General features: G+C 44.6%; 1 protein-coding gene and 1 long non-coding RNA gene across 3 annotated transcripts; one reads left to right on the forward strand and one right to left on the reverse strand.

The window, feature by feature from the left end:
- The first annotated feature begins 1,280 nt into the window (after nt 1-1,280).
- On the forward strand, nt 1,281-18,289 carry acp1 (acid phosphatase 1). Of its 2 annotated transcripts, none has more exons than XM_042095415.1 (6): nt 1,281-1,384; nt 2,487-2,560; nt 5,913-6,026; nt 11,514-11,575; nt 13,216-13,321; nt 17,899-18,289. In XM_042095415.1, exons 1-6 carry the CDS (start codon nt 1,348-1,350, stop codon nt 17,974-17,976), a joined length of 471 nt encoding a protein of 156 aa, XP_041951349.1. In that variant the 5' UTR covers nt 1,281-1,347; the 3' UTR covers nt 17,977-18,289. The 2 variants fall into 2 exon arrangements, with proteins under 2 accessions (XP_041951349.1, XP_041951348.1); XM_042095414.1 differs by lacking the exon at nt 5,913-6,026 and adding an exon at nt 6,096-6,209.
- Nucleotides 18,290-19,691: 1,402 nt separating this feature from the next.
- Nucleotides 19,692-21,427, reverse strand: LOC121711646. Its single transcript, XR_006032398.1, has 2 exons — nt 21,069-21,427; nt 19,692-20,900 (listed from the first exon to the last, which is right to left on the reverse strand). It is a non-coding gene; the product is annotated as an uncharacterized LOC121711646 (long non-coding RNA).
- Nucleotides 21,428-26,198: the final 4,771 nt, after the last annotated feature.

Below are 26,198 nucleotides of genomic sequence, written 5' to 3' on the forward strand. Positions count from 1 at the left end.
TAGTAGCCTATAGCAATGTAGGCTATTTGCTGTTGCAATGAATAAATGGATAAACTGATAAATTAGGCATACTCACGGTTGTTTCTTCGTTTAGCCTAATGAGACCTGGTCTAGCGTAAAGTGTTAAATAAGCAAAAATGTCCCACGTCAAACAGTGCTTGGGGTAGCCTGTAGACTGACGTCTTCTGCTTTGGGGAATTATTTGCTATGGTATGGCATGGCCATGGTATTCAAATATACTGTAGATATGTTCAACATAGGCTGAAAGTTATGTTTAACGTGCCATCTCCCAAAATCGGCGAAGTTTTAGTTATTAATCTCTAAAGTAATGAGTCAAAATCACGCACAACTTCAGGCGGCGCTCTCTTCCACCATCTAGCCTGGCCCAGCTAGATGCTGTTCTCCCCCGGTGCTCGTGGTTCAGTCCAACCAAAAGCTCAAAAAAGGAAAATTAAAAAATTGACGCATCATTTCAATGTTTAACTTCTCAACAGAAAACCGTAACTGTGCTCAAATGAAAATCAAAATATGCAACAATCCCATTTACTGTGCCGTCCTAAAGAATGGATAACTGATTTTTAAGCCTATTTTTATATTTTCTCATGTGAATTCTGCAAATAGAACATAGCCCTGCAAAGCGTTACACGGACCAAAGTGCAATGCAATCACAAGGGGCGCTATTTCTTTTCCATTTGAATAAAATGCCTCAAAACGATGGCAAAACGTTTTGCCCAAAATAATCCAAAATCTTTTCAAGCTGACATTGACAGTTTTGCCAAATATGTTTTTAAAATGCAATCCTACATTGCACTTTAAATATTAAATTGCAAAACGAATTGACAGTTAAATGATGAAACTGAATATTGAAAATTAAAATGCAAAATGAATTGCCATTTGAATTTTGAGACTGAAGTACCATGGCAAAATGGAATGCAATTCAATCCATGTTTATTCTATTTTTTAACCAAAATTATTGGAATTGATTTTAGGATTTCATTGTCACTTTGCAGATTAAAATACAATTTGTTGGATATTATTGCAAATTGCAATATTAAATTGCATAATGAATTGTCAATTGCTTAATGTAATGTCTTTTTGAATTGCATATTGCAGATTGCATTCTCATTTGAATAAAGCTACTCATATGCTTCCATATCTTTCTTCTGCTTCTGCTCACATGGATAAAATATGCTAATTAAAAGAGGCTATTTCTATATGTCTAAAAATGTTTTTTTTACTTGTTTTTCTATTTATTGATCAAAATGAAATATATTTTAGTTAATGAAAAGTTCATCATTGCTATCAGGCATAGTAATAGACAGCTATTGAAGGACCTTAACAAGCAACATGGCCACTTCGAAATCTGTCCTGTTCGTGTGTTTGGGTAAGAATGTATTTATAAGTAGTATTAAATGTGCTTAAGCACATGTATATATTGCATTGCATAACACTATTGTTCAGTATATGCAAAAGACACCATCTGTAAACCTGGGCTGTGGGCGCGTTGTGTTGTTCATGGAATCCGTGACTGATGCTAGCCCTGAGCTTGGTCCCTGGTCCCCCTATGTGAAGTTTTGGAAGCATCACATTTTTATACTCAGAACAATTAGCGTTGGTTGTCATTTCTTTGTAGTACTAGTGAAAAAATAGGTATTATTTATATAATCTAGTCTATGCACTGGATAGTCGTAAGGCTGACTAGACAAGTTACTTGCTGTGTCCAAAACATTCTGGGTATGCCACGCACTTGAGCTAATTCGCCGGTTAGCTAGTGAGAACGTCATGTAGTTTGTCAGTATATGTCGTTGTTTTCTCATTATTCAATTAAATAGTAATGTTGTTCCCCGTACCATTGTCGACATGTGTATCTTGCAAGTGTCTTTATTTAAAAAATGTTTTGTAAGGAGAGAGACGATTGTGTCAGTTGAGATGACGTATAAAACGCAGTTGACAGTAGGCTAGCCGAAGTCCCAGCAGTAGTCTACCTCTGGTACTTTTACGCTGTGATTTGGTTATTTATGAATACGTGTGTGTGGGAACGCTAATGAGTTTTAATATCAGTTCAAGTTGCAGTGAGGCATATTTATATGTTTTGGCTTACTTGGTAGTACTGCCTTTGGTTGCAACTGCTATGTACATGGTATCTGACCTTTGCTCTTTTGGAACTCTATGCATCGCCTAGCCTACTTATCTTCAGGGAAATGCAATTGGACTACCAACTGTACGTGACTGACAAAATACAGTGAAGACCCTCTGTATGTCAGCTGTTGCAGTTTGTTGCTTTGTTAAAGCAGTGGTAAAGTCATTGAGTTCTAAACAGTCATTCCATCACAGATTTCCATTGCCACATGCCTGTGGTTTGTAGCACTGCCGAAACTGGTTTCTGTTGAAATACATTTCTGGTTGCTCGGGTGTAGACCTCTGTGGCGTCTGACTCCTTTCTTTCCCTTTTGCTTCCTGCATACCTTACTTCATCACCTCTCCAGGGAACATCTGCAGGTCCCCCATTGCAGAGGCCGTCTTCAGAAAGCAGGCCACTGACAAAGGAGTGGCTAATGATGTAAGTTAGTCCTCCTCCTCCTCCATAAGACCAGATGTCTCTTAGCTTATCAGAAACCATCTCTCAGTTGATAGAGCATGCCATAAAGGTTTGCGAATTATATTAGGGTTTTTTTTTTTTAAGTCACCACATTTGCATATGAAGGTATATTTGGTGCAAAAGTGGCGAGCACATTTAACTGCAGATTTTGCATGCGCACACTAAAGTCATAAATGTGTAACAGTAAAGTTGAAGTTGTACATATTTTTTTTATATCTTGTTAATACAAAATAGGGGCTACAGGTTCACAAAATCTTGTTTCTGGTACACAAATCCTATCTTGTGAGTCACAACTTTCAAGAGTCATGCATTGATAAGGAAACAAGCTGAGGTTACTTACTTTAAGAGCAGGCAATGGTAGTCTGAGCGCGATCCAGGATCCAGATCCGGCCGCCTTGTTTTCTCGATCGATTCGCTCGACGTGCACACATACAAATATTTTTGCCCCAATTATATCACCTAGCGAGGTGCAAAAGTATCCGTCACTCGTAGAAGCAGAGCACTTGTATCAATTGACTTGTTGTCGTGCAAGAAAATCAAAGCGATCTGTAGAATTTTATTAATAAGAAATTATTTCACAGATGCACAACTTCGGATGCATTAGTTCACATTTGGGTTTACAAATGCACGAATGTTGTGCATCTCAGATTATGAAACACGGATGTGCAAAAGTGTCGTGCATGACTCTTGAAAGTTGTGACTCACAGGATAGGATTTGTGTACCTGTAACAAGGTACCCCCTAAGCCCCTATTTTGTATTAACAAGATATAAAAAAAATATGTACAACTTCACATTTGGGTTTACAAATGCACAAATGTTGTGCATGTTCTCAGATTATGAAACACGGATGTGCAAATGTGTTTCGCACCAACTGAGCTGCAACGATTGGAGCAAAAGTGTCGAGTGCATGACTCTTGAAAGTTGTGACTAACAGGATAGGATTTGTGTACCTCTAACAAGGATTTGTGAACCCGTAGCCCCTATTTTGTGTCAAAAAATATGTACAACTTTAACTTTACTGTTACACATTTATGACTGTTAAAAAGTAGTTTGTCGAGGGTCTTAGGGTTTGGCACAAATGGCAGAAGTCAGGCAGAAATGGCGTGAATGATGACATTTATTTTTCCATCACCAAAAGTAGAGTCATCCAGTGCAAAATTATAGGAGAAAATAATGCAATGAAAAGAAAATAGAAACAAAAATACTTGATAAACGAAACAAAAAGGCTATGGCTATATTCAGCCAGAAACAACAGCACTAGATTTTCCAACACTAGGCTTTTAGGCTTAGTACCGGTAGGTTTTACACAATACCTTGCACTATAAGCAAGAGCAAGCAGTTCTGTTCCTTGAGAGATCTCCCTCCAAATGACAATCACCCATTTTATGCATTGGCAAAACCCACACCTAATTGGTAACTACCATTCGTCTATACACAGGCAGGGGTGTTTACTCATAATATCATAAATTCACATCAAACACAGTTAAAAGAGTACCGGTACACAATAAGAACACATAAGGCCTACTTAATAATATCAATGCATGGACACATGCCATTACATACAAAGTACAGAGTCGACTAACAATAATGGATTTTGCAAGGACGCAAGTGCGTCGTTCGCGAACGCACCCTTCCATATAGCCATCCCGTATCGGGAGCGCGCTTCCTAGAAGCCCCAGGAAATCACCGGCCATAGTGACGGTAAGAAGTTGCACTTTTGAAACATCAAATACACAAACACCGTACAACACTCACATATTTTCTCATTACAGAAAATGTATACTTTATAATTTAAATGTGCTCGCCACTTTTGCACCAAATATACCTTTTATATTTGCATGGCCTGACTAGGAGGAAGTGAGACTCTTGGATGAGACAAGTTTTGGACAAAGGCGTCTGCTAAATCCATAACCATAACCATAACCATAACAAGTAGTCACTAATTCCCACATCAAAATTCTGTTAAACCAGTGTAGCTGCATTTGTTGTTTCAGTACATCAAGGAAACTGTGTGAGGAATTTTTTTTTTTTTTTTTTTACAGAAACTGTTGTGATGTGTCAATATAATTGTTATTCACTGTGCTAAACCAGTTTGGCCTGTGAATGTATCTTTTTAAAATAACCCTAACACTATCACTAACATTTGGTGTTTCTGAACTGCAGTGATGTCATTGTTTGCATACATTTGATTTATTGGTTCAGAGTGTGCTCTGAACCACTCTGACCCAATCAGAAATCTGGCGAGTTTTCACATAGATCTCCGTTTGTCGAGGTCACAGACTACTGTCGGTACATAAAAAAAAAAAAAAAAAGTAAAACAGCGCTTCCCACAGAATTGAATTCTATTTGTGGTGGTAGGTGACGGGGGATGTTCACAGTTTTGAACAAATTTGCGCGACGTGGTTAAGTCACGATTTAGCCAGTCATCTTCTATTTCAACAACAATCCTTGCAGGATTTTTAATGTTTTCTTTAAATGTGCATGCAGGTTTGTTGCGGGACAGAGACACAAGAAGAGGCTGTGCAAAGGTGCACATAGCAACATACTGTAGCACTACAATGAAAGGATTTCATCCAATTTAAGGAGTACAACATAGAAAGTCATCGTGTGGTGGTCAGTGTTGATATTGTGGTGGGCCGCCACAAATAAGTCAGTGTATGGGAAACACTGGGAGCTCACAGACATGCCCCTAGAGTGTAGCGCTGTAACTGCCTGGCTGTGTTAGCTGCTGGCTGTAGCAACTTGAGCTAGGTAAAACCGATTGTTTCCATTGTTTTTTCATACAACAGTACACGATGACCTGAAGAATCAAAGATCTATGTGAAAACTCGCCGGATTTCTCCTTTAAGCCTAAACATTTCTATGTGATTTCAAGGGTTTCACAAGAACAGATTTTGCTGTAATTTCAAGAAAATCATCAGTGCAGAAGTATTGCCTAGTAATTCTTCAGTTGATCAAACAGTGCCCGTCAGTTTAGAGTTGTAGGGTCATTCCACGTCAATTCAACCAGGGCCCACGCACTTAGGTCTCAAAAAAATCTGAAAGAATTACCAGGTGTACCTATATTACCCAGGAAACACACTGTAAAATGAATGTAAGATCAATGGATTTTTTGAGACCTAAGGGCCCTGGTTGAATTGACGTGGAATGACACTGTAGTATGCAATGCTGTTTGGATTGCTTGGATCTCTTGCCCTATTAACTCTGTGTTTGAGTGCCTGCTCCTTGCTTGATGCTTGTGTTATGTGCATATATATATGTGTGTGTGTGTGTGTGTGTTTTGCGTGTGTGCACCTCCACCCGCACGCATAGTGGAGGATAGACAGCGCCGCCACCTCCACCTATGAGATCGGGAACCCCCCGGATCACCGCGGCCTGGCCTGCATGAAGAGGCACGGAGTGCCCATGCGGCACGTCGCACGCCAGGTAGGTCTATGGAAGTAGCCTCGTCATCTAGCGTTAGCTTTCCCCCTTTGCTCTGTGTGTCTCCTGCAGTGGTGCATAGACAGCGGTGCGACCTCAAACTGGAATGAGGGCAGCTCTCCTGACACCCGAGGCATCGCCTGCCTGCGGAAGCATGGCATAGAAACTGACCACAGTGCCAGACAGGTATACATATGTGTGTATACTAACTGCCCCCCATATACACACACACACACACACACACACACACACACACACACACACACACACACATAAACACATGTATATACTCACTACCCCCAATACACACACACAAACACACATGTGTATACTTACTGCCCCCCATACACACACACAAACACACACACACACAATCATCGCTGGTGTGTGTGTGTGTTTGTATTCATATTCTGGTGCAGTGTGGGCAGGGAAAGAGGAGGTGGTGGTGGTGGTGGAGCCTTTTTCTCCTTCTTTCCCTGCGGTGCTGTGACTTTGTCTCAGCGACATGGTAGACTTCCATTTGGTGATGTGCAATGTGCTCCCAGTTGCTTGTTGCAGGGTTCCCACGGGTCATGGAATTTCTGGAATATCATGGAATTTTGGAAAGCCTATTCCAGACATGGGAAGTCAGGGAATTTTATCATTTTTGGGGCAAAGTCATGGAATATCAGGGAATTGTGTTGTAGAAGTTTAATTACTTGCCAAAATTCATTAATACAAATATATTTCCACTCAGAATTGGTATATATCTGGTTATTAGTGTTACTGCTTGCTTGATTAGTTGTGGTTAGCCACAAATTCAATGTCCATTTATTTATCTCTCGCTCTAAAAATTAAAGATTCTTGAATGCTGCACGACATGTTCTGGAATCTTTAGTCGGTATATTGTACCCTTCATTATATAGAATGTTTTTTTTTTTTATCAGGGAAAGTCAGGGAAAATGGAATTTTACATTTCACTTGGAGTGGGAACCCTGTTGATGTGATGTTGAATTTAGACTGCTTTTGATATTGTCCTTTAATTATTTCTTTTGTCCACCTGGGGGTCATTGACCTTCCCTCAGCTGAGAGTACAGGGTCTGTTTAGGGAGACGTGTATTGGACATGCAAATGACATGGCCAGTCCATAGAAGTTGGTAAACAAAGTCTGCCTCTGGACTGGATAAGTTCACACACAGACGCAGAAACGTTTGTTTCGGAGCAAAATTATGTTAATCGGAGGTGTTTTGGGCTTAGACCGCTGTGAATGCGATCAACTTCTTGCAGCACTGCGCAGATCTGGCTGAATCTTACGATACAAACATGCATCACATTCAACCAAATCTGCACAACGCTGGAAGAAGTCGAACACGCCCACTGATTTGGCGCTACTGGAGCACAAAGTAAGGCAATGCGCTGCCTTCAGAAACTGTCCAGTCCAGAAACCTCTCTGTACACTTTCAAAGTTTACAATACTACGGTTGGTCTGTAGAAACCCTATCCACCACACTACCACTGAAGTGAAAGGCTATTTTGGTCAGTGGTTTGAAAATAGCAATTTATCTTGACGTGGCTCCATGCCTGCTGCTACAGGTTCAACCATTTTGTTGCTAATTCAAACAGCTCAAAACTCCTCCGATTAATATCATTTATCTCCAAAACTAAAGTTTAAACTTATTATCATCCATAAATAGACCCCAGGTTGTTTTAACTCCGGATCATCCCTTTAAGCACAACTTAAAAACAGCTTTTAGAGGGAATTCCCTTCAGGACATTGGTCATTATTCAGAACTAACGTAGAATTACGTATTGTATCATGGCCTTTGTATCCTCCTGATCCGTATCGTTTCATGAGGTTCCAGGCAATAACCAGGCCAAGTTTGTTCTCAATAACAGTTGTAGTGATTTCCACAGAGACGGCCATGTTTGCCTAACAATTATTGAGTTTACACACAGTTAAACAATTACGGAATTGAAGACAAATTGCAAACCACACTAATATTATAAACATACAAGAAGGTGGACAATAAAAACTGAACCTTCTGAGATGATTGGACAGGACTAGCTTAACACCCTATCATTTCGCAAGGGCCGAGCCACTGTGTCTCACATCTTTTCAAACATCTTTCAACACGGCACACTCACAGGCCCTCGTCCAACAGCGCTTTGAAGCGAAACACAGGCGGCTCTCCGAAGCTGAGCAGAATGGACACAGCTGCTGCTTCGAAGCTGAGCCCAAAAAACTGAATTTTCAGCTAATCACATTCACAAGCAGTTCTCTTGTTCTTTGCGCAACTCGGCAAGCGACTCACTGGCCTAACTTTGATGCACTGACAAAAAAAAAAAACATCTGAAAAACATTATGATTTCACTAACTCCTGCTTTATTCCGAAGGCCTTCTTTTTTGTAGTTGAAGCATAGTCGTAGTAGTTATCCTCAGCTCTCAAGTTCAGCCCCATGAGGCATTGATAATCTAACACCCCAGGACTCATTGAAAGTCCCTTCACTCTTGGTATAGGGAATACTTATAGTATAGTATCAAAGAGCTTCCTTTTGCAGTTGTGAAAACAACAGCCCGCGATGAGGTAATTTGCAGCACCGTTTAGTTAGGCCTTTCTTGTGTTGTTAAAAGGATTTTCCCCATTTATTGTAGAATGCTTAGAAGCATTGATGTAAGCATACTGTAGTAACATTTCAAGCACTGTTGCTCTCTGCACAAACTTGTGGGGAGCTAGGTTTGGCCCTTGGAACCATTATCTCCTTACCCCTGTTGTATTGGACCTAAGTTTTCCTTTTGGGTTGAGAAATAGCTTTGGTTTATGGTAGGTCAAACAACGTGAAGTTCTCTAGAAAGCAGAAACTGGACTCCAGTGACCCACATATTCTGAATGCTGTGTTTGTTTGTGAGGTCCAGCCAAAGTATCATCCCCCCCCCCACACACACACACACACACACACAAACAAAGATATGTTATGTTATGTAGGCACAGCAAAATGTCATAACGTGTTTTGAGAGCCAGTGCAAGGCAGTGTTTAGATTAGACTCGACCACAGCAGTTCATGCCATGTGCAGACATACCTCCATTCATGCCATGTGCGGATGGTTTGTTAGCTCGTGTTAACCAGAACCAGAAGATGCTGCTGGGGCCAGTTTACTCATGATCCTGGAAGTCCAGAAAGTGTTTCAACTTAAAGCAGACCAACACAGTGTTAACACTCACTCTCTCTCTCTCTCTTCTCTTCTCTCTCTCTCTCTCTCTTCTCTCTCTCTCTCTCTCTCTCTCTCTCTCTGTGTGTCTTTTTCTCCCACACTCACTGTTTCTCCCTCAGACACACACACTCCACTGTAACTAACCTGCTTTTCTGTCTCTCCCTCCGTGTGTTCTGTTAGTTCCTCCTTTCCCCTGCTTATCATCCTCCCTTTCTGCCCTCTCCCTCTCCCCACTGATCTTTTCTTTTCTCTCTCACTCTCTCATTTTTCTCTCCGCATCTGCTTCCAGGTGGCTTACACAGCACACACACACTCACACACTTTTCCTACAATGAGAGAAGTTCTGACCCTCTGTTTCATCTCCCTAAAGGATGCGATTGCGTTTCTGAGCCAGTGGACTTTGCATGAATAAAAGCAGTTTTGACAAAGAAAGATATAAATATGTTACGAATGCCTGAGAATTAACCTGGTCAAAATGTTTAACTTTCCACCACTAATGTTTGTGGGGCTGCAGCTATCTGATTGGCTGCCAAGCTGCCATCCTTCCTGAGCAGCAGCCAAGTCTTTTACTGTGTGTATGGAGTGTGTGTGTGTGTGTGTGTGTGTGTGTGTGTTTGTTGGTGTGTGTTTATAGCGTGTGTATGCACACATTTATACAATTGTGCGTTTGTGGTTAGAGCATGTACATTTTTATGTCTTTATGCGTTCGTGTGAGTAAATGGTTTCTCCTCTGGCTCAGATCAGCGGCTTTAGTGTTTTGTGTCACTGAGAAAATGTGTGGAGTGCACCCCGCTGTAGTCAGTCATTATTTCACTCTCCCTGCATTTCTAGACTTCCCAAGATTTTGGCATTATGTGTACAAGTGCGTGAGTGTTTGTGGAGCACCCCCAACCCCCCCCCACCCCACCCCACAACAACAAAACTCCACACTCAACCACACATTCCCCTGTGCATCACTGTCTGTGGCTTCTTCAGCTGTTGTGCTGCCTCTGTCTAGTGTGTGTGTATGCTTTTGCGTGTGTGAATGAATATATATATATATATATTGCATGTGTGTGTGTCAGGGGGGTTGTGTCAGAGCGTTTACAGGTCATGTGAAGGTCTGCTGAGCGTCACACTTTGTTGTAGTACATCCTTTTCTCCATAGGAGGCAGTCAAGAACAAGAGTCAAGAGTCAAAACGTAGAACCTGAGGAGAAGCACTATTCAAATGGGATCAGTGATGTGTGTGTGTGTGTGTGTGTGTGTGTGTGTGTGTGTGTGTGTCTGCATCGCATGCCTCTGTAGGCATGTAATGGCCAGGTCTTTTTTTAAGGGGCGTGTTGGTTGTTCTGAAGCTCCCTGAGGCTGTATATTTGTGTGTGCCAGTATTGTATTGTACGTATAGAGGTCTGTCTGTCTGTAGGCTCGGCCATGCGTGTTTACATCTTTAGCTGCGCCGTATGTCATTTATGGCCTTCATTGTCCGTCAGGTTTGTAGACCTAAGCTTGTGTTAACCTTTGGGTGGACGCTGAGAGAGGGAGGGAGGGAGAGCGAGAGGGAGGGGGGGGAGAGAGTTGGGACTAGGCGGAGCGGTGCGGTTTAGGCCAAATATTTCACTCCAGACATTTCATCCGCTGTGTTGTATTGCCGTCAGACCGTGGAGTGAAGTGCCGTGGAACACTCAGGGAAGCACCAAGCACGCCTCCAGGATTGCTCAATTTCACTCACAGTCTCAGACACTCGCATGCCCAGTTACTCTGTGGTCCATTTCATAATCCCAGTGTGTCCAGTATAAGGGGGAGTGTGTGTGTGTGTTAATGTGTGTGTGTGTGTGTGTGTGGGTCTCTGTCTCTGCGCGGATACTAAGATGGCTCATCCCCCTGCTCAGTGCTCCTGTCTGCGTCCCTGATGTGCACTGGAGTGCATCGAGATGAGTGCGTCTCCTGGGAATGAATGAACACACACACACACACACACACACACAGTCTCACATTCACATACACATACACACAGTCTCACATTCACATACATGCACACTTGAATGTATTCTCCAGTGGCTCGTGAGTACACAGTCGGACAGGCAGAGAATAAATAGGCTTAGTGCAAGTGGAGGGAGGGGGGGTGTGTGTCCCATACTGGGCCAGTCTATTGGTGTGTACTGACCTGTGTCGCAGTGCCTGTGTGAAGAGCACTTTTAATGTGTTCTCTCCATTTCTTCTCTTCTCTCCATCTTCCTCTTTTCCCCCCCCCCCCCTCTCTCTCTCTCTCTCTCTCTCTCTCTCTCTCGCCGTGCCGCCCACCCTATCGCTGGCCCCCAGGTGACCCAAGACGATTTCCAGACGTACGACTACATCTTGTGCATGGATGAGAACAACCTGAGGTACGGTATGTGTGTGTGTGTGTCTGTGTCTGTGTCCATGGAGTGATTATGTCACAACCGCTCCATCCAAGTCAAGTCAACTTTATTTATATAGCGCATTTCATGCACAGAGGTCATTCAATGTGCTTTACATAAACAAAAGCAAACAGGAATGATTTCCGATTACATCTTGTGCATGGATAAGAACAACCTGAGGTACATTGTATATATGTGTGTGTGTGTGTGTGTGTCCATGTAGTGATTATGTCACAACCGCTCCATCCAGAGGTCCCCTGGTGTGAGAATTTAGTTTGCTCGTCTCTTGTATCTCTGGCCCTGAGTGCCAGCGGATATTAAGCAAGAAGGATCGGCGCTGTAATGACACCAAGGTGATGTCCTAACCACTGGACCCCAAAATAAAAATGAACGCCTCCAAGCAGAGAAGGTTCATGGAGTTCTAAAGGGTCTTTGATCCAAGGCCCATTTCCAGACCGCAGCGCTAGGACCAGGTGCTGCCACCGGGGACACTACAGAGCCAGACTGACATGCGTTATGTGTTCTAATGCGCCTATATACTCTGAATGCTCAGAGAATTTTAGAACAACTCAATATACCACACACACACACATACATATATATAGATAGATAGATAGATAGATATGTGTACCTCATACATACACACACACACACACATGCTCCATATACACAGAGGATTGAAGGGCCACATACGCATGCTCCATAGTGCACTGAAAAATCTCCCGTTCATGCGCTGGCTGGCCTCACTATGCCTCACTTTACCTTATTTAGAGTTTAGAGAAACACCTCTATTTTGGTCCCAGTGCGGAGGGTTTGTGTAAGAGGCGGGTCAGGGTTAAAGTGGGGCTAAGTGGGTGCTATCTGTCCGTAAGCCCCCTGTTGAGGAGTGGGGGGGGGAGCACGGATCATGGCAGCATCAGCATCACATGCCCCCCTCAGGTCCGTGGGGATAAGCCGCTTATCGAGTTCCTGGGATGCCTCGCCAGGGGGGTGGGGGTTGACCAACCCCTCCTCACTTGCAAAACTCTCAGCCAGCGGTCAGCACAGCACAACATAGCCAATGCCACTGCCTGAACCCTCACTTTCACTCCACAATGGCAAGCAGGGGGCCAACTGGGACTCATGTAGCCAGTTTGAAATAGTGTTTGCAATAGCTCAGCTTGACCCAAAGTGAACTGTCTCTATGTCTCTATTATCCAACCTGGGTCACTCACTTGGCCGATAGAACAGGCCGCAGGCAGGTTTGGGCCACTGAGCCTTGGCCTTGGCAGGGTGGCTCCTTTCTCCCTCTGGAAGCCCCTGAAAGGCCATACGCTCAGTAGGCTGCAGGGGGGGGGGGGCAGCAGCCAGTTGCTCTGAATACATATATGAGAGGATTGGAGGGATTTGATTAGGTGATGTGTTGTGAAATAGAAAGTCCAGCCACGTTTGGTTTTTGTATTGTTTTTTTATTGCATTTTCTACTGAAACTAGGTTTCTCGAGGCAGGATTAACAAACAGAACAGTGTGAAACTCCAACTTGTGGGACCAGTGTGGCTCCATGTTTTCTCAAACTTTGGGCTGGACTTTCGCAACAGGAAGGTACACTGTAGAATGTGCTGATGGTTTGGTTCTGTGCCCTGCAGTGACCTGAACAAGAAGGCGAGCAGGGTGAAGAACTGCAAAGCCAAGATCGAGCTCCTTGGCTCCTACGACCCGCAGAAGCAGCTCATCATCCGGGACCCCTACTACGTGAGTCCTTTCTAAACACACACATTCATCTCACTCAAGCCAGCTGTACTGGCTCAGGCACACTATGCAGGTTTTTTAGCTTAATATGCAAGTTTTTTCGCTTAATTTACCTTCATTTAACAGCTTCAGTCATTGGAATGGTTATATGACTTTTTTTTCGGGTTGAATGGTGGCCGTCTCGCTTCCCCCTAGCGCCTGTGAGCGGAAAAACCACCCTTGCAACTGTGGGCCCGCGGGCCGACGCCCTCAGTGTCAGGAAGTATAACGAATTGCTTTACTGCATTCAAATACACATACACGCCAGGCACCGGCTAGAAAAAGGTAGCGATGGAGTTTCTCAGACATTCGTCATGACAAAGCCAGCGAAAAAGAAGCAAAAACCGAGAAAACAGACCAGACTCTCACTCCTCACATGTGTCTGTTCACCACTTCCTCCCAGTCTGGACATATCACTCCCTTTCATTCGCACATCTGGTTTTGCAAGGGTGCAAGATTTCATCTCCCAGTGCCACTAAACAATAAACATGTTCCTTTCTAACACCAGACGACTGTCCAAGCTGCTGAGATCCATTCTCCCGGAACAGCCACCCGGGTCAGAGCTGCAGGGTAGTGTAGGAGGAAGGGTGGATGTGGGTGGGTGGGTGGGCTGGGATGTAGTTTTGTGATCTCCATGCCCACTGTGTTAACAGCCAGAGGTAATGAGGCTGATTTGCCAACAGGGGATTGCGGATTTTTCACATTTTCTGACATTAAGCGAGATTAGGAAGGCGGGAGTTTGGTTAGGTTCACTGGGGGACTAAAGCTACGGCCATGGTGTGAGGTGACCAAGAGTGTGTTCGCCAGGAAATCGGATTTTCAGTCTGATCTTCGTTGTTGATTAACAAATGAAGATACAGGTATGGCTGAGGGTGTGTGTGTGTGTGTGTGTGTGTGTGTGTGTGTGTGTGTGTGTGTGTGTGTGTTCCTCCTCCTCCTCTTCAAAAAAAGAGCAAACATCAACGACCACATAATTACCAGGGTTCCCACGGGTCATGGAATTTCTGGAATATCATGGAATATTGGAAATTCTATTCCAGACATGGGAAGTCAGGGAATTTTATAATTTTTGAGGCAAAGTCATGGAATATCAGGGAATTTTGTACAAATATGTCCATGCATAATTGGTTTATATCTGGTTAATTAGCTTTACTGCTTGCCCAACTTTGTTTATTCAATGCCCATTTATTCATCTCCCGCTCTAAAAAAGTAAAAGATTCTTGAAGGCTACGCGGCTGCTCTGAAATCATCGGTCGGTATATTGTGCCATTCATTTATTAGTCATAGAAATTCAGGTCTTTTGTCAGGGAAAGTCAGGGAAAAGTCATGAAATTTTACATTTGATTTAGAGTGGAAATTCTGAATTACACTCTCAGTGCACATACATTTTTCAAAAGATCAGGGTGGGGAAAAAAATAGTCAGAAGAAAAGTCAGAGTTCAAGCATCAAGTGCACATATTGTGTATGTGTGTGTGCGTGTGGATAATTTCTGGTCTGGCTAGCGATGCTTTTGCGAAGACTTCACTGTGCAACAGTGTTTTTACTTTTTGATGCTGATCATATTAAGTACTCTTAATTTCTATGGTCATTGCTTTCGGTAAACAAGCCACAGATCTTTGTGTGTATTGTTATGTATGTATGTATGTGTGTGTGTGTGTGTCTGTGCATGTGTGTTTGTGTAGAAATAGTGGTAGGTTCAGTGTGTCTCGCTGGAGTTGATTTATGGACTGGGGAGGAATGTCACTGCGTAAGCACGCAGTGTGTTTGGGTTTGTGTGCTGCAATAAGAATGTGAGCCGGGCCTAAATCATCATCATCATCATCATCATCATCATCATCATCATCACCACCACCACCAATCACCAATCACCAATCATCATCAATCATCAATCATACTCTGACAAGATGGAAACGGGTCTGCAGGCCCAATAACTCTCCACCTCTCGTCGGGTGAGCGGCCTGGAACTGACCAAGCCTTAGTGGTGGCTGTGGGCAAGCAGGGTGTAAGCTTGTCACATCTGAAAAAAACTGACCGACCTGCTGGTTATGTTCTCCTGGGCGAGGAGGGCCTTGTGATTCTTGCCATAGTTCTTGATGAAACTGGAGAGAAAACTTACACACACACACATCCACTACTTGAATTTCCCCTTGGGGTTCAATAAAGTATCTATCTATCTCTATCTATCTACATATGCTCGGACAGCTCAGACAGAACATTAAACATGAATGCAAATATTTTGCATGCACATTTTTCGCACTGGATGCGTGTGTGTTAAAATTGATTCATACTGAGTTTTACTGGGCTGTAATCATTGTAAATATAATTATGATAATTTAATTGCTTTGGGAAACAACATGTCAGAATTGGGCTTATAAAATTAAATGTGATTATCAGCTGTAATTTATGTGTAACCTCAGCTAGGCAATGGTTTCATCATAACCAGTGTAGGATGTTTGTTAACGAACACACAAATAGGCTTGTGTTGTGTCATTAACACCAAAATTCCAGTAAATATATCCACAAGCTCAACCGCACACACACACACACAAACACACACACTTAATGCACCCCCCCACCCATCTCCACATCCCTCATCTCATTCAAACACACTTAAAAAACACACACTCGCATACACACACACACTTACAATAACACACACACGGGCAAGCCCAAACACACACTTACTCAAGCTGACTCGCTATTTGAGAAGTGTTGGAGTGCTGCCCTTATGGTCAGCCCTACCACCACACACACACACACACACACACACACTCACGTGCTCAGTCCCCTCCATCATATGATCCATCCCGGACCAGGAACCTGCCATCCCATCCACTTGGCCCGGTCGCCCCTGGGGATCACAATGGACACTACACCACCCCCCAATCAATCAAAACACTGCCACTGTGGTCATCACAGCTGTTTAACTGGCACGCTCACCGCTTCTGATTTACACACGCACACAGTCACACGCACTGTTTGCGTGAGGAGCTTGGGGCCCATGGGCTGGAGGTGGACTTGCTTAGGCAAGATCTTGCTTAGGTAAGGCTGACTCCAGCAATCCCTATTAGTCCACAAGCTGTCTCGAACTGGTTCCAGTACAGCGGTGTCGGTCAGCTGGCTGCGTCCCCCCCCAGCTTAGGGCCACCTCTAAGCATCCTCTAAGTCCTCTGATGGCTCGGCCACATGCAGGGGCTGTAAGTCTCTCAGCAGGACTGAACACCGTGTTTCTTTAACGCTTCGTTTAACCTGTTGCTTTGCCGCATGTTGTACATTTTCGTCCTCACACCTCTGTACTCTCATGCAATCTTGCCTCTGAGCTGCTCACTGTGCGTTTGCCCCCCCCCCCCCCCGTCACTGTTTTCCTCCCCCCTTCCAGACCCCCCCCCACCCCCCCGCAGTTCTTTGTAGCACAACTGACTCCGCTAGCCATTAGCTGTTGGCTTACTCTCACGTCCCCCCCCCCCATCACGTCACGTTCTTACGTCACACATTTTCCCCATTCAGGCTCTTTAACACCACACCCCACACACACCCTAGTTATTCCACCAATATTTTGCAGTATGCCGCCAACCACGGCACCTCTTCCCCAGTGTCATTCTTCCCTTCTCTGCTACCTCTCCCCTGCCCCTGCTACCCCCCCTGCTCCTGCAACCTCTCCCCTGCCCCTGCAACCTCTCCCCTGCCCCTGCTACCTCTCCCCTGCCCCTGCCCCTGCTACCTCTCCCCTGCCCCTGCCCCTGCTACCTCTCCCCTGCCCCTGCTACCTCTCCCCTGCCCCTGCCCCTGCCCCTGCTACCTCTCCCCTGCCCCTGCTACCTCTCCCCTGCCCCTACTACCTCTCCCCTGCCCCTGCCCCTGCTACCTCTCCCCTGCCCCTGCTACCTCTCCCCTGCCCCTGCTACCTCTCCCCTGCCCCTGCTACCTCTCCCCTGCCCCTGCAACCTCTCCCCTGCCCCTACTACCTCTCCCCTGCCCCTGCCCCTGCTACCTCTCCCCTGCCCCTGCTACCTCTCCCCTGCCCCTGCTACCTCTCCCCTGCCCCTGCTACCTCTCCCCTGCCCCTGCTACCTCTCCCCTGCCCCTGCAACCTCTCCCCTGCCCCTGCCCCTGCTACCTCTCCCCTGCCCCTGCAACCTCTCCCCTGCCCCTGCTACCTCTCCCCTGCTACCTCTCCCCTGCCCCTGCTACCTCTCCCCTGCCCCTGCAACCTCTCCCCTGCCCCTGCTACCTCTCCCCTGCCCCTGCAACCTCTCCCCTGCCCCTGCCCCTGCTACCTCTCCCCTGCCCCTGCTACCTCTCCCCTGCCCCTGCCCCTGCTACCTCTCCCCTGCTACCTCTCCCCTGCCCCTGCTACCTCTCCCCTGCCCCTGCTACCTCTCCCCTGCCCCTGCAACCTCTCCCCTGCCCCTGCTACCTCTCCCCTGCCCCTGCTACCTCTCCCCTGCCCCTGCTACCTCTCCCCTGCCCCTGCAACCTCTCCCCTGCCCCTGTGTGCCCGGCCTCACAGCCCCTTCTGTTTGTGTGTTCCTCCTTTTCAGGGCAGCGATCAGGACTTCGAGACCGTCTACGAGCAGTGTGTGCGTTGCTGCAGCGCGTTCCTGGATGCCAACTCTTGATTCCCAACACCCGAGGGGAACGGGTGGCGCGGGCAGGGGGGGGAGGTGGACACCTGGTAGAGTCGCAGGGTTGCTGGGGTGTCACACAAGGTTCTTCTCCGTGCGGCTCTCTCTGCGGCAGGGGGCAGTGAGAGTTGGGCTCCTTCTCATCATAGCTCAGGATCATGTCTTAAACCGTTCAATAAACAATTCTGTGTGTTTAGATCATTAGATACGCTCATAAGCAGCGCTTGCAGATCACAACAGCCACCTCCAGTTTCCCTTTTCTGAGGGGAAACGTTCAATAAACAAATGTCTGATAAAGAAAATCGAATTATGTGAACTGTTTTCTCTTTGCACGCACTTCCCCCTCCACACAGAACTCGTATTACTCCTCTACTCTAAGCCTACACCTACTATTTTTGAAGCTATTTTTGCGACACACTTTAACCTCCTGTACAAATAGTCAGACGATGTCGGTTCGACAGAACTGGATACTTTTCTGCATCATATCCACTGATGTTAATGTAGTACAAGCAAATAAAGAGTAATGTGTGCAAAGGAGGAGGAGTTAAGACAGCATGAGGTCAGAGGCACTTCGGAACATTGTGGTGGGATGTCAAATGAGGTTCTTGTTCCGTCAGAGTCATCAGCACATTGTCAGCGTGGAATTAGATTATAGAGTGGGACAGAATCGGCCAAAATTAGGTCAGAAAGCGATTTCTTTGTGAGAAAGTAAATGGCTAAAACTGAATGGACCAGAACAGACTTAATTTTGGAACGCCTATAGTGGCTTCAGATTTTTAGTGCCGTGATGTCACAAGCTGTTAGTTGCTATACTGCTGAAGTGCCATTTGAATTTTAACACATGGAGCAATTGCTTAAAAAATAAAAACACAATGAGATGAATGTTTACTCTATTTGAGAAACAGGAAAGGACTACTTCGGATGCACCCTTGAGTTGTAATGTCAAATCAGATTAAAAGGGTCTGGGCATTGGCCTACACAGCCCTGATGTCTTTGTCTCTCTTCACAGTGAGAGTGCCGTCCAATAAAAACCAATCCACATTCAAGACCATGATCGTATTATCTGTGATCATGTAGGGGTGGCAGGAGGCCAACTGCAGCTGTGCACATATCTAGACAGGCAATTAAATTTTGACTGGAGAATCCTACAAACTTGTAACCTTTTTTTTAAAGAACCCTAACGAGTCCAGTGTATGATCATCAGTTGTGGATGTTGTTTGACATAAACAAGACATGTTCATGAGGCTTTTAAAGGATAATTATTCACATAGATCTCTGTTGCTCGATGTCACCGAGTACTGTCGGTACGAAAAACAATGAAAACAAACGGTTCTACCTAGCTGGAGTTGCTGCAGCCAACGGCTAAAGCTGCTACAGCGCTACACTCTGGGGGCATGTTTCTGGGGGCATGTTCATGTAGCACCTTTAAGTGTGTTTCAGGTCCGGTTCAGGTGTCATAGTCCTGGGGCAGGAATAATCCACATGAATCCACTAGTGGCAAAGGTTATTCTTCCTTTTGTAAGGGTCTTGGTGGACAGTCTGACTTGGCACACAAGCACACATCTCGCAGTCCTATCAAACAGCTGCAACCTGGCTCCTCCTAGACACATTCGCACGTGCGCACACACAGACATACACACAAAAACATTTTTGAGAATCTACCTGGCAACAAAATCAAGCAATTTAAGAAAACTCGAGCACAAAGAGAAGATTTTATATACCAATCTTATAATTTATTTAAATACATTTCATTTTTTAAAAATTAGTATGTCAACTCAACTCCCAGTTGATAAGTCACATTCATTTATGTGCATTACACTTGATCTCTTTTTTGGCTTTAGTCTTTCGATATTTACAAGTTGGAAAGTTGGCATGATTATGTAATATACAGCCATAAAACTCTTGAATACATAAATATACTCTGACTCAGGGCTCCAATGGAAACGTTTCATAGGGGTGACTGGCAGTCAGACATCTCCTCAGCTGTCCAATCCTGCTTCAGAACAAAGCGATCACCGGTACATGAAGCAGAGGAGCGAGGCTACAGGTGCAGTGGAGTTTCCTATGATTGCCATAGACACTAACAGAAAAAAGAAATATCTTAATCGGGGGTAACCAGTCCCGCCTCCTCCCCCCACCAGAGAGATGTTGACTGAAAGGGAAACAACTTCATACAGGATGCGGTTTTCTTTTTTTTTATAGAAGAGGCACAAAAAGATGTGCTCATGTAGAGAAGGAGAGCCACAACCCCCACTGATTTGTGGATCCTGCTGTTTTGGACAATAAGTTTAGCAGCATTATTTCACATCCTTGGACCAAAGTGGTCAGTGTTCCTCAATCTCTGTCACACCGTCGCGCTCGGCTACTCGTGGCCAGTCCACTTAGGTGAGGGTACCAGAGATCCAGAATCTCCATCACGTTCCGTAGCATATCTGAAGCGAAGCCATTCAGCACACTCTCACAAAGTGTAATGTTTAAAGAGGCCTGGCAGCCGCAGCCCAGTGACTCAAGCACATTCTGCATTGTGGTGGCACTCAGCATACACACACACACACACACACACACATACTACTGCAAACAAACAAAAAAAAAAAAACCTTTTCATCGTGGAGTTTTGAAAGCTGAGAAAAAGTTGGTCTTGTTTAGCGGGTGTGCTGAATCCCAGAGTTGGGCCCTTTGGTCAATTCGCCATAGTAGGAAGCCCCGGTGACCACAAGCAGAGGGGGAGAGCCATACCCAGGAACTCCTGTTCCGTCTCCCGAGCTGCTGGTCTTGTTTTGGGGTCCGTCCATCTATCCGAGCTGTGCTTTTGGATGCCCTGCGAGGTCATCTGCTGGAATGTGGCTTTGGGTTTCACTGGTGTTCGCTGTTGTCCAAGGCACTTTCATTTAGCGATTCTCTAGATCTGTCTGGTTTGGCTGCAACATGGAGAGGGGAGGAAGTCAAATTTAGTACTTTCATATTTGGCTCGCTTTGTGTGTGTGTGTGTGTGTGTGTGTGTGTGTGCACTTGATTGCATCCAGAAATGTTTCTCTCAAGAGAACTGTGCTATTAAGGTATAAACAAGATGTGTTACAGATACTGACTTGGTATGAACATGGTATATTCTCCTTTCATCCCATACATGTATAGCCATTCCATTTTCTGTCAACTCTGAATTCTCAAAATGTCTTGATCTGGCTAAGCTGAATGTTCAGAAATACCACAAAAACAGGCAATCAGTCTATCAGCCAAAGAAACCCTGTTGCGTGTTATACAGTATGTATAAGGGAACTACTATGGGAGAACATATGGTGTGAATAACACAAAATGCTTTCTAAGACTGACTAATAGTAGTTGTCAGGTCTGATATGCCAAGTCCGTATGAAAGCTGGAACGCATACTCTAGAAGGGTGTTCAGTTTTCATTTCAGATCGCATTACAATGAAAGTGTGTGTGTGTGTGTGTGTGTAAGAAACCTACCTGGATTACTGTACTTCTAAGCCATCTTTACACCGTGGACTCCCAGCCAAACGCTGCAGAAGCCGCACACACCTTTTCAACACTAAACAAAGGGAGCGCAAAAGAGACATTTAATAACTTAGTGGGAATTCTGCAGTGGAAGTCTATTCACACAAGTCTCTTGTGACTGTCTTTCAGAACAGTACTCACAGGATTTCATGGTGCATTCTCTGGAGTAGTAGACCCGTAAGAATTGCTTTCTGCACTTGTGTGAGATGATGATGGGCCCTATAGAGAAGAAAGATAACTGCTCTTGAATTTGGAGCTTCACATTGTTTTGAAGTGCACACATACATGTAGCTTTAAGTTTACATTTATTCAGCTGACACTTATTCAAAGCAATTGTATAGGGCATATAGTGGGTTAAAGATACTTCACTGTGTACTTTGTTATAGGGCATAATGATTTTTGTAAACTGTTTAAAGAATGTTGCTTGAACACATGACACAAACAGACAAATCTGGTGCAAGTTAGCGCTGGTGAGACATACCTGTCATGTGTTTCAGAAACTTATCCTTTTTCCGCAGGTCTCTGGGAAACACTTCTGCACGTGAACAAAAAGAGGCAATCAGCTTAAGCCACGCGCTGACCCTATTTAATATAGCTGACCTTGACATTCCTTTTACGTGAGAATCAGAGATGCTACATTGCTAATCACTTACAGTTCAGATAACCCACCTTCTAGAAAACATTATTTTTTAACCAATACAATGTGTCATAAACCTTTACTGGTACCGCGTAATCCCCATTTTAGTAGTCTACGGTGCGAGCGCATGTTCTTACCCATTACTTGATCTCCATTTTCTTTAATGTGATGTGTGCTCCTCTCCGTCGGGATTTCTGCAATTGTAGACTGTGCAGCATTTTTTGAGTCTCCGTTTTCCTCCACGTGCTTGATCAAGTCTTTTATCTGAAGATAGAAGCTTTTCCCCGCTTTGGCGCCCTTGTTCAGTCTCGCGCTGGCGCTCTGGCAACGCGCGCTGGTGAGAATGATCAGTGCGAGCGCCAGTAGTGGAATTGTCCGCAGTCCAAGCATTCTTGTTTCTGGGTGCGATTAAAATCCTCTGGGAAAGAGTTGATTTGTTTGTCGCCAAGGCCCAAGTTTCAAAAGTTATTGTCAAGAACTACCGTAAAGTCACTCCTTAAAATCCAAGTAGTTTTTCTGTGAATCAAATTTCAATTGGGGTTTGCACAATGTAATCCCTTTTTAAAGTGTTTGTCATAAAACAAACGCTGACCGTACTTCTGTTACACGTGTCTCCACATAAAGTGCATAAACTGCGTTTAAATTCAGGATGACTATCTGCGGTAGACTAATACAGATAAAAAAAAAACTTAAATGTGCAGGAAAATTCAGACTACAATTAATTTTCGCATCAGACGTCCTGTCTGTCTCTGTGCATCTCGGTGAAGCCAAGGATGTTCTGCCAGGGACCTGCTCCGGTTATATTCCCCTTCTCAGGCGGTCTCTGGTGGCTCACCTCGCCATGCCTTTAATTAGAAACTGGTTAACTGTTACTTGTACACATTTCCCGAACCTCAGGGGAGCACCACTCGCGTCACGTTAATCCACCGGAACGTCACTTACAAAGAAACTTTACTCTAAAGCCGCTAACTGGAGATCCAGTACGCGGTCAGAGACACAAACATATCCTCATGCGAGCTTCCAGTCCGTACTGCGAAAGATGTTCTTGAATCATGTTACTGACCAGTGCCTGGAATGCCTGCTGATGAGTTAATTGCGTGCTGTTATGGTAAGCCCAGTATGGAGTCGGGCAGAAAGCAAAACTAGTCAAGTAACAACAAGTCAAATAAATCTCCAACTCCGGACCCAGAGTAAGCGGACTGCGTCTCCCTCTCGCGCGCGCACACTAGATTACTTATGTTTGCTGTCGTTGGTAGGTTACCACTCCCTTAAAGGCTACAGCATTAATTGGCTTTATTTTACGGGCCTCCCTCTGTCGAGCGGACCACGATATTTATGGCGCTGTGTGTTATGGTTAAATTCTATTTCACAGGGTGAAAGTGGACAGAGTTTGATGTGGGAGCGGGAGTCATAAATTGACAAAGTACTTGGAGCGCACGAAACGCGATTCAAATTTTGGAAAAGCTTAGGCTAGGCTACTTTATTGTGGGGGGTGCTGTCGTGTCAACTGCGGATTTTATATAGCCTAGGCTGCTTTACTAAAACGTTTCGCCATAGGAGAGATTTATGAATGTTTGGGTCAGTTTTCCCATGTGTCGCCAAGAACACACTGTGGCTTTACATGACAACTGACATCACCAGGTGTCGTTACCTTATCATGACTGGCAGTTATCCATAATGTCATAGGCTACAGTGCACATCTTGCAATCACCGTTCCACCCTGTCCCTTCGCCCTGGCCACGACGAGGCTGACTGGTCCCAGAGCAACCCATACCCTGTCCCTATCACTGACAGACCTAATCGCAGCCGCCTCGTAAAACTCCTTACAAAAATGTGTTTTGCGCTGTCACCGCTGATCTTACTGCACATTCCGCGCTGGAAAGTGGCTGGCTGCAGCCCGACACAATCTAACATTAACCACCTAGGCCTACTGTTGCCATGGAGGCAAATTAGAGTTTTTATTTATTTATTTATTTATTTTTTCAAGTGTATTTTGTTCTTCTATCTCATATAGACCCTTTCAAGAGAGTTCCATTACCAGCATCATAGTTGGCCCAACAAGGCTTTCGTTTTAACATTCCATATGTTATCTTAATGCAGAGGAAGTAGATTGGGAACCAAATAGAATGTTCAAGCATTGTTTTTGTTTTTATTGTTGAAAAGGTCTATATTTGTTATTTCTGTGCTAAGTTAACAAAGTAGTCCATAAATAAACCACCTTAACTAAGAAGTTTGTTTATGTTTCAGTGGGTTTAAACAGTTTATCAGGGACTGTGACTGAGCGAGCCATTAAAAGCTGGCATTAAAAGCATTAAAAGCAGAGTCCCTCTGCCCACTAAAGTAGCCTAGCTTACACATTCAGTATCAGTCTGCTTCAGTTCTTTCTTTCGAGGAATGAAATGCAACTGTCAGAATTTTAACTTAATGGATTTCCTGTCTTGGTGCCAAGACATTTCAGAGTCCTGCTGGGGCTACACTCTCAATGAGAAGAGATTCTAGAGTAGCCTAGGCTATTGGATATATTTTCAGAGTAGGCAGGTCTTTTTTTTATGGTAGGATTTAGGCCCTTGTCCAAACTGATAACGACCACACAATGAATGTTTTGAATAGCTTCGTTCACAAAGGTCAGTGCCTGGGCCAAAATAGCCTAAATCTGAGACCAAACGTTTTCAACATTCAGACCTCTCTTTCAGTTTATTGATCTGAAGAATTTATTGATCACATGTGGAAGTTCGCCAGCTCCTGCTGGTAACTGCTGTTGAGTCAGAAATTCTCTTGTGGTCATATCGTGTGTCCACTTGTCACTGCATGAAGCAGGGGCGGAGTGGCAGTCGGGACGATCGGGAGTTTTCCCGGTCGGCCGGCCGATGAGTCTGCGCGGTGCGGACCGGCTCATAGAGCTTTCATCGCGGCCGTGAGTCGTAGCCTACGCGGCAGATGCAATAAGAAATTTCCGTGAAAATCGCCAAGATATACACTTTAACAAATGAGAAGTCCAACCATTTATTTATACCACTCGCTCACTGTCTATATATATGTCATTCATGGTTATCCTGCACACTCATCTCTCCCATGCTGATTTTTGTGTAGGCTAATTTTTTATCTTAATTCATTTTTGTCTTATTCAGGCGTTACAGAGGGCACTCTCCATTGGGAAATGTTTCCAATCATAGTATCATAATGGGCTTAGACTTTGCATTAACTTTGACATCATTAGTCCAGCGTAACCAATTGTATTGATCAGGGATTCCCAAAGTAACTATCTACTTTGCCACTAACATTTGCAAACTTGATTATCAATTGGCTGTAACGAAACAATATATTCCTCCAGCTGTAATTCTTCGATGTTTGCTGGCGTTATCGCTTTATTACTGTCTTTCGATTTCAAAACTAACATCATCCCTACTTGTTGCTGATTGGTCTGCCATCCTGAGGCTGAGGGAAGCGCTAGTGCATTGATAGTAGCCAGGGGCCGTATTCACAAAGCCTTCTTAAAGGAGAATTCCGGTGTGAAATTGACCTTAGCTGCACTGAAAGATGTTGCCGAGTAGGCCTACTTACATGTGTCCAATAGGCACCTTCGGTCACCCCCTATTATTCCGAATTGCGCCGATTTTCGCCGAACTTGCATAAGGTTTTCAGCTAGCTGTGGGGGCATAGCGTTAACCTGACCCTAGCCAGATGAATTTCGCTCCGCCTAGCTCCACTCATCCATCTGGAACTGATCCATTGAAGTGTTGTTTCAGAAGGCTGGGCCTAATCAAAAAATGCTTGCATATGATTGAATAAGCCACTTGTCTGTCATCTATTGACGTGCTACTTCAACTACTCACATCGAAGCCAACCCGTGACGCTAATAACAGTCTCACAGTCGCTTCTACGCTATGTCACATCTATGAAACTCCCGCCCTGCGTCCTGATTGGCTGAACCATAAAGTCGGTTGCAGAAATCACTCTCAATGGAAGAGGTCCCAGATGGATGTGAGTGAAGCTAGGCGGAGCTAAGCGGAACGAAATTCATCTGGCTAGGGTCAGGTTAGCATAGCGTAGCCTATGCAGCTAAATCGCT

This window comes from Alosa sapidissima, chromosome 6 (assembly GCF_018492685.1).
Source record: "Alosa sapidissima isolate fAloSap1 chromosome 6, fAloSap1.pri, whole genome shotgun sequence".
NCBI classification, from domain to species: domain Eukaryota; kingdom Metazoa; phylum Chordata; class Actinopteri; order Clupeiformes; family Clupeidae; genus Alosa; species Alosa sapidissima.

Coding starts and splice junctions, on each gene's coding strand:
- acp1 (XM_042095415.1), top strand. CDS start 1,348: ATGGCCACTTCGAAATCTGTCCTGTTCGTGTGTTTGG. Junction 1,385..2,486: donor TGTCCTGTTCGTGTGTTTGG/GTAAGAATGTAT, acceptor TCACCTCTCCAG/GGAACATCTGCAGGTCCCCC. Junction 11,576..13,215: donor ATGGATGAGAACAACCTGAG/GTACGGTATGTG, acceptor TGTGCCCTGCAG/TGACCTGAACAAGAAGGCGA.